This window comes from Sturnira hondurensis, unplaced genomic scaffold (genome assembly GCF_014824575.4).
Source record: "Sturnira hondurensis isolate 20B ecotype Veracruz unplaced genomic scaffold, ASM1482457v3 Scaffold0019860, whole genome shotgun sequence".
Taxonomy (NCBI): domain Eukaryota; kingdom Metazoa; phylum Chordata; class Mammalia; order Chiroptera; family Phyllostomidae; genus Sturnira; species Sturnira hondurensis.
Window position 1 is genome coordinate 222290 of NW_028092491.1, and position 9044 is coordinate 231333.

The 9044-nt window shown below is 38.4% G+C and overlaps 1 protein-coding gene and 2 pseudogenes across 1 annotated transcript; all 3 read right to left on the minus strand.

Moving 5' to 3' along the window:
* Positions 1–1957: 1957 nt before the first annotated feature.
* LOC118974798 (olfactory receptor 4C11-like) lies at positions 1958–3257 on the minus strand (annotated as a pseudogene).
* A 1042-nt stretch (positions 3258–4299) lies between these two features.
* On the minus strand, positions 4300–7542 carry LOC118974800 (olfactory receptor 4C11-like; annotated as a pseudogene).
* A 232-nt stretch (positions 7543–7774) lies between these two features.
* Positions 7775–8749, minus strand: LOC118974809 (olfactory receptor 4C15-like). Its single transcript, XM_037028401.1, has one exon. It carries the CDS (start codon positions 8747–8749, stop codon positions 7775–7777), a length of 975 nt encoding a protein of 324 aa, XP_036884296.1.
* Positions 8750–9044: the final 295 nt, after the last annotated feature.

Genomic DNA, 9044 nt, shown 5'->3' on the forward strand with positions numbered 1-9044 from the left:
TGGTTCACAGTTATTTCTGTAGCTCTCCAGCCCTTTTATTATTTGTGACTTTATGCAATCTTTCTGCAACGTGCTGCTTGAATCAAATATCAAACTACTCACAGCTCCAAGGTTCACCTCATCCTAGAGGATTTTGTAAATTTGCTTGTCCTCAGGAAACATTAATGTTTTGTATACGTCTTTATCCAAGCTGTGCTTCATCCTGTGATTGCAGTCTATTTATTCCATTATGTTTCTCTCACCTTTTCTAATCAAGCCCTTATCTCAAATATACAAAGATCTGGCCTCTCTATTATTTAATAATGAGAAAGAAATTTCTGAGCCTTTCTGAGTTTTCATTTAGTCACAAATAAACTTTTTTCACACTACAATTAATTTGAAAGAATACCAAGAGATAAGAATTGATGTTTTATTTTGAGTGTCTTGGTTACTTGAGAATCAATTACACTTAAGTACAATCTTCATAAGGACAGATTGAAGTGCTCTCAAAATGGAACTGTAAGAAATTAGGAAAATTGTTCATTTGAAAGTAGTACGAAACCAAATTGTGCTTATGAATATGATATTAAGAGCCTTGACAAATGTCCCATTCGGGACTAAAATATTTATTCTGCCGCCACTATCTTGAACAGAACTACAGGAAATTTTTGGTACAACATAAAATTTTGTCTTCAGTTGATGGAAATGCTTCTCATACTTATGAGTTTATTGTGTCCTTTTCTCATTAGTCCATATAACTAGGAGTAATACTTTCTGATGCCAATTTCATGATACTTAAACACCCAGGTACTAAACTGGCACGACAGTATTTTATTATGACATTACGAAGTTGAAGTGGAGTTGGTGGGGGCTGGAAATTATACACATGGATTAGGTTGTCTTCCATATGAAAACACACATTTTAAAATATTCTACTGTGAAACTAAAAGACCACTTTGAGAAGTGCCAGGCCTCACTTTTCATACCGGATTCTTCTCCAAAAATCTGAATTTTGACTTGTGAGATACTATAGAACCAAACAACAAAAACAAATCTTCCTTCCTGATACCCAAATATACATAAGAGCCAAGGACAATTATTTGCCTGCAAGTGTTCATACACCCAAAAGTAATGCTCAAGAAATAAGAAAGATAAAGCTCCTTCTCTCCCAATTGGACAACATTTCCACTTTTCTTTCTCCCTTTCTCTCTCTTCATCATGCATTGTTCTCTGTCCTACCTTCTTTCCTCACCTTCTTTTATTTATGCTGCCAAACTCTCTACTGTCTCTTCTTCTCCTTAGAGAGGAGCAGTGGGGACACCCCAAAGAGCCACTGACTCACTGACAGTGCAGTCTTGTCTAAATATCACACTCCTTTCTCCCTCACCACAAACAGAACTGATTTTGAGAGATTTTCCTGAGATAGTGTTGGTCTTCACAGTTATTTCTAGCTTTTATCGCAGTTGGAGACTTCATCAGTGTAGACACCCCCACTGAAGGAGGCCCAGACACAGATTTCCAGAGGAGTAATTTCCCAGAACATTTGGTCTAATCATCAGCTTGTCAAGATGGCAACCTTGACTCTCTAAGTGTCCAGGCCCTAAGGATTAGTTAGCTCTGATGTCTCCACTCATTAGGATGAGAGTAAAATGTAAGGAAAAAGTCGTGCATATAGACACAGCATGCACATACACTTGTTCTGTCATTTGTCGGTACTTTTCTTTCCTAAGAAATATTTGTATAGGATGCTAAATTACCTAATGAGTATGACCAAATGTTGATAGAATTCAAGCAAGGATGATCCCAGTTTCTTCAAAATGTTTATGCACTTTAATTAATAACCATATTCTAATGCAATCCCCTCAGATTTCTTCTTTATTTCCCCAAAAGTATATTTTATATTTTCTGTCCATGAAACAAAACTAAGATATTAAGGAAATATACATTCGAGTCCCCATATAGTATTTATTAACTGAAATCATACTTTGTTACATCATAAAGTTTTCGTGGCACTTTTAACCTCTGCATTCCTCAAAGTATAGACCACAGGTTTGAGCAAGGATGTCCCAATGGAATTAAATACATCTATCATTTTGTCTACTGAAAACATGGTCGGTGGGAGTGTATATATGAATACACATGAACCAAAGAATATGACAACCACGATAAAGTGGCAAGTGCATGTGGAAAGGGCTTTTCACTTTCCTTCTATGCTGTGGATTCTCAGAGAGTACAAGTGACAACATAGGAGATAAGCAGCATTATAAAACTCACCATGCAAATGGCCCCACTGTTAGAGACAACTAGCAAATTTATCACATATGTGTCCATGCAGGCAAGTTTCAACAAGGGCTGCAAGTCACAAGAATAATGGTCAATCACATTGGGGCCACAAAAGGGCAATTGCAAAGTTAGGAAAATCTGTGCTGAAGAGTGGATACAAGATCCCATCAGGCCAGAATCAACAACATACCACACACTCTCTGGCTCATGATGATTGGGTATTGCAAGGGCTTACAAATGGCGATGTAGCAATGAAAGGCCATGAAGATGAGCACAAAGATCTCGATGCATCCAAACAAGTGGACTTTGAACACTAGATTCATGTACTCATTGTAGGAAGTCTTCTTCTTGTGAGAAAGGGCATTAACAATCAATCTTGGGGCTGTCATTCTACAGAGGGAGAAATCAGCAAAGGACAGATAGAAGAAATAGATGGGATTCCCAGGGGACTTATTGTTTTTAATAGTCATTACAAGGAGAAAGTTCCCAGACAGTATTGTAAGATAAAGAATTGGGAAGACCACAAATATTCCTTTGATCAATAACAGAGGTCAAACATAGAGATGATCTGCCGAAACACTGCTGTCAATGATCAAAAAGTTGTAAGATATAAAATTATGGACAGATGTAGGACAACCATGAAAGCCAGGTCATATAATTCTACATTGTTTTCTTTTCAATAAGTAAAGAGAAGTCTTGGGGACATAAGACATGAACTTAGCTCCTGACAAGATGTACACATTAAAGCAGACCAACACTCTCTGGGCATTTATCACAGAATTAATTCATGTTTCCTAACACTCCTGCACTTTCCTTACTCCTTCATTTGAGGGTACATCACAGTAGTGAAGAATCTAATTTTCCCTTCTTTAATTCTTACTTTTAACATTGAAATTTTAAACCACTGCAAATACATTTAATAATACCAGTCTCCCCTTTTCTCCCAGATAGACAAATGCCTCTATCACCTATTTGCTTATATTACTGTGTGTCATTTTAACTAAATAACACAGTCATAGATTATATACTATTCTTGTGGTATAAACTTATTATTCAAACAATTTTCACTATTGTTATTTCATTTGACCTGCACATTATTTAATAAGGCAAGTTTACACATGTGCCTGGTCCTTTCAATGTGGAAACTTTGAACTGAGATACAGAGATGTCTTCTACTTAGAGATAAAATCACGTCGTATTTCTCTTTCACTGCCTGGCTGGCTTCTGTCACTTAACATAATGCTCTCCAGTTCCATCCATCATATCACAAATGGTAAGACTCTTTTATTTCCTTCTACTGCATAGTATTTCATCATGTAAATGTAACAGTTTTTTAATCCATTCATTTACTGGGGAACCTAACCAACAACAACCACAAAAAAAAACAACANATTGACTCACTGACAGTGCAGTCTTGTCCAAATATCACACTCCTTTCTCCCTCACCACAAACAGAACTGATTTTGAGAGATTTTCCTGAGATAGTGTTGGTCTTCACAGTTATTTCTAGCTTTTATCGCAGTTGGAGACTTCATCAGTGTAGACACCCCCACTGAAGGAGGCCCAGACACAGATTTCCAGAGGAGTAATTTCCCAGAACATTTGGTCTAATCATCAGCTTGTCAAGATGGCAACCTTGACTCTCTAAGTGTCCAGGCCCTAAGGATTAGTTAGCTCTGATGTCTCCACTCATTAGGATGAGAGTAAAATGTAAGGAAAAAGTCGTGCATATAGACACAGCATGCACATACACTTGTTCTGTCATTTGTCGGTACTTTTCTTTCCTAAGAAATATTTGTATAGGATGCTAAATTACCTAATGAGTATGACCAAATGTTGATAGAATTCAAGCAAGGATGATCCCAGTTTCTTCAAAATGTTTATGCACTTTAATTAATAACCATATTCTAATGCAATCCCCTCAGATTTCTTCTTTATTTCCCCAAAAGTATATTTTATATTTTCTGTCCATGAAACAAAACTAAGATATTAAGGAAATATACATTCGAGTCCCCATATAGTATTTATTAACTGAAATCATACTTTGTTACATCATAAACTTTTCATGGCACTTTTAACCTCTGCATTCCTCAATGTATAGACCACAGGTTTGAGCAAGGATGTCCCAATGGAATTAAATACATCTATCATTTTGTCTACTGAAAACATGGTCGGTGGGAGTGTATATATGAATACACATGAACCAAAGAATATGACAACCACGATAAAGTGGCAAGTGCATGTGGAAAGGGCTTTTCACTTTCCTTCTATGCTGTGGTTTCTCAGAGAGTACAAGTGACAACATAGGAGATAAGCAGCATTATAAAACTCACCATGCAAATGGCCCCACTATTAGAGACAACTAGCAAATTTATCACATATGTGTCCATGCAGGCAAGTTTCAACAAGGGCTGCAAGTCACAAGAATAGTGGTCAATCACATTGGGGCCACAAAAGGGCAATTGCAAAGTTAGGAAAATCTGTGCTGAAGAGTGGATACAAGATCCCATCAGGCCAGAATCAACAACATACAACACACTCTCTGGCTCATGATGATTGGGTATTGCAAGGGCTTACAAATGGCGATGTAGCAATGAAAGGCCATGAGGATGAGCACAAAGATCTCGATGCATCCAAAGAAGTGGACTTTGAACACTCGATTCATGTACTCATTGTAGGAAGTCTTCTTCTTGTGAGAAAGGGCATTAACAATCAATCTTCGGGCTGTCATTCTACTGAGGCAGAAATCAGCAAAGGACAGATAGAAGAAATAGATGGGATTCCCAGGGGACTTATTGTTTTTAATAGTCATTACAAGGAGAAAGTTCCCGGACAGTATTGTAAGATAAAGAATTGGGAAGACCACAAATATTGCTTTGATCAATAACAGAGATCAAACATAGAGATGATCTGCCTAAACACTGTTGTCATTAATAAAAAAGTTGTAAGATATAAAATTATGGACAGATGTAGGACAACCATGAAAGCCAGGTCATATAATTCTACATTGTTTTCTTTTCAATAAGTAAAGAGAAGTCTTGGGGACATAAGACATGAACTTAGCTCCTGAGAAGATGTACACATTAAAGCAGACCAACACTGTCAGGGCATTTATCACAGAATTAATTCATGTTTCCTAACACTCCTGCACTTTCCTTACTCCTTCATTTGAGGGTACATCACAGTAGTGAAGAATCTAATTTTCCCTTCTTTAATTCTTACTTTTAACGTTGAAATTTTAAACCAGCGCAAATACATTTAATAATACCAGTCTCCCCTTTTCTCCCAGATAGACAAACGCCTCTATCACCTATTTGCTTATATTACTGTGTGTCATTTTAACTAAATAACACAGTCATAGATTATATACTATTCTTGTGGTATAAACTTATTATTCAAACAATTTTCACTATTGTTATTTCATTTGACTTGCATATTATTTAATAAGGCAAGTTTACACATGTGCCTGGTCCTTTCAATGTGGAAACTTTGAACTGAGATACAGAGATGTCTTCTACTTAGAGATAAAATCACGTCGTATTTCTCTTTCACTGCCTGGCTGGCTTATGTCACTTAACATAATGCTCTCCAGTTCCATCCATGATATCACAAATGGTAAGACTCTTTTATTTCCTTCTACTGCATAGTATTTCATCATGTAAATGTAACAGTTTTTTAATCCATTCATTTACTGGGGAACCTAACCAACAACAACCACAAAAAAACAACAACAAGGAAGCAAAATATAACCAGAGACATCGATTAAGGAAAAACTGACAGTAATGACAGGGAAGGTAGGAATGGATAATAGTGGGCGGGTGGGGCATGGGTTATCAGGAACGTACAAAGGACACATGGACAAAACAAAAAAGAGGTACAATCAAGGGTAGGAAATGGGGATGGCTGGGGTTAGAGAAAGTGGTGGAGACTATTGGAGATAACTGTACTTGAACAATGAAAAAATAGACAAATAATAAGAAAGGAAGGAAAGATGGAAGGAAGGAAGTTTTTCCAAGTCCAGTTAGGTTAAAATTATAGTGGGGTACTACTAGACAACCTCCCTCTCTAGCATTCACCATCCATGTCATATAAAACTTTAAACCCATTTCATGTAGACTTCATACAAAATTTCTAAAATCATGTACATCCTAGAAAAGAGAAATCCTGAGAAATCCATGCAAGAAAGACATGAATTGATACCGTAATTTTTGGCTCTAACCCCAGAATGAAATTCTGTATGCTGCATGGTGAAGAAAATATCAAAGCAGAAAATAGATACCTAAATAAATAAGAGTGTAGAAGAGGCAGGAGTGGAGAATGAGTGAAATGAGTACAGGAGAGAGGAGACTGAAAGTGAGGTCACCCAAGGAAAGAAGAGTCAGAGGATAGCATGCAGAAAGATAGATAGGAGAGGGAGAAAAGGAAAAAATATTAGGGACAATGGTTTGATGAAAGATTTCATTACAGAATTCAACTTCTGTCTCCATGACCTAATGCAATATCACTGCTCCAAAACCAGAAAGAAGATACAGCCATGGGCAAGGGTTCTGGAAAACCTTGAAAAGCCAGGTGTAAAAAAAGAACAGCCCTATCCTATTCTCATTGTAAATCTCTTCAAGTGAGGGGTCCCACAAGACAGAAACTTCTGCAATCTGACCTCAATGCAATCTTGTGTTTACTTGCCACTCGGGGAGCAGATATGCTTTTGAGAGTGCTAAAGCCAAGAAAAACTTAGGGTCCCTTGACTCTATAAATCTTCATTGCAGGAAATAAGTTGAGCAGCTCCAGCATGTCTTAGAACACACACTGAGTGTAGACTCCACCAAATCAGTCTCATTTTTCCTTACAAACTACAATTATTCTGCTCCACACATTTCTCATGGCATTTTTCACTTCATTATTCCTGATGGTGTAAATCAAAGGATTGAGCAAGGGTGTTAGGATAGTGTAAAATGTTGTCACCATTTTGTCAAAGGAGAAAGTGGATGGAGGTCGGGCATATGTGACTATGCAGGGGACAAAGAACAAAACCACAACAGCAATGTGAGATCCACAAGTGGAGAGAGCCTTCCACTGTCCTTCAGTACTGTAGGTTCTCAGAGAAAACAATATGATACCATAGGAGGCAAGCAGCAAAGAGAAGATTATGACGCACATGAACCCACTGTTGGCCACCACCAAAAGGCCAAAGACATGAGTGTCAGTGCAGGCCAGCTCTAGTAAAGGGTGCAAGTCACATATGAAATGATCGATAACATTGGGGCCACNTCTTATTCTCATTGTAAATGTCTTCAAGTGAGGGGTCCCACAAGACAGAAACTTCTGCCAATCTGACCTCAAAGCAATCTATTGTTTATTTGCGTCTCGGGGAGCAGATATGCTTTTGAGAGTGCTAAAGCCAAGAAAAACGTAGGGAACCTTGACCACTATACCTCTGCATTGTAGGAACTAAGTTGAGCAGCTCCATCATGTCTTAGAACACATACCGAGTATAGATTCCATCAAATCAGTCTCATTTTTCATTACAAACTACCATTATTCTGCTCCACACATTTCTCATGGCATTTTTCACTTCCTTATTCCTGATGGTGTAAATCAAAGGATTGAACAAGGGTGTTAGGATAGTGTAAAATATTGTCACCAGTTTGTCAAAGGAGAAAGTGGATGGAGGTCGGGCATATGTGACTATGCAGGGAACAAAGAACAAAACCACAACAGCAATGTGAGATCCACAAGTGGAGAGAGCCTTCCACTGTCCTTCAGTACTGTATGTTCTCAGAGAAAACAATATGATACCATAGGAGGCAAGCAGCAAAGAGAAGATTATGGCGCACATGAACCCACTGTTGGCCACCACCAAAAGGCCAAAGACATGAGTGTCAGTGCAGGCAAGCTCTAGTAGCAGGTACAAATCACATATGAAATGATCGATGATATTGGGGCCACAGAAGGGCAGCTGTAAAGCAAACAGAATTTGTATTGTGGAATGCAGGAAGCCCCCTGTCCAGGCAACCCCCATCAGAATGACACAGAGCTTCCTGTTCATGATAGAAGAGTAATGCAAGGGCTTGCAGATGGCCACATAGCGGTCATAGGCCATGACTGTGAGGACAATCACCTCTGCTCCAGCAAAGAAGTGTCCAGCAAAGAGCTGGGTCATGCAGCCTGCAAAGGAGATGGTCTTCCTCTTATTCAGAGAATTTACAATCATCTTCGGGACAGTTACAGTGGAGAAGCAGGCATCCAGGAAGGACAAGAACGCCAAGAAGAAGTACATGGGGGAGCCCAGGAGTGCTGGGCTGCTGCTGATGGTCACCACAATTAGCAAGTTGCCCCCGAGAGTTGCCATGTAGCTCAACAAAAGTATAACAAATACTATTTTCTGAATGTTTGAATTCTGTGAAAGCCCCAAGAGTATGAACTCAGTTACAAAGCTATGGTTTTGCATGATTTCCAAGGAAAAGCTAAATGCCACCATAGTAAGCATATAAATTCTGCAATTATGAGAAAAAGAAAAATTCACCTGGGACCATTTTATGATACCATTGTATTACAGTCATTGACCAGTTGGTGCATCCATGTGAAAATCTGATTACATGCTTCTGTTGTAAAGGAGAACAGATCATTAGAAATTTGTTGAAGGCTGTACTGGGGGGTCAGGCAGAAGTCAGGGGGAAATAAATGATTCAATACTTTAAAGTGGCCTCAGCTTACAGGTACCAAAAGTATTCATATACGGTAGGAAAAGACATAGCTTTCATCTCCACTGCAACTGTAGGTCA

Excerpts from the sequence above, each read along its gene's own strand:
- LOC118974809 (XM_037028401.1), bottom strand. The coding sequence starts at position 8,749 with ATGCTTACTATGGTGGCATTTAGCTTTTCCTTGGAAATCATGCAAAAC.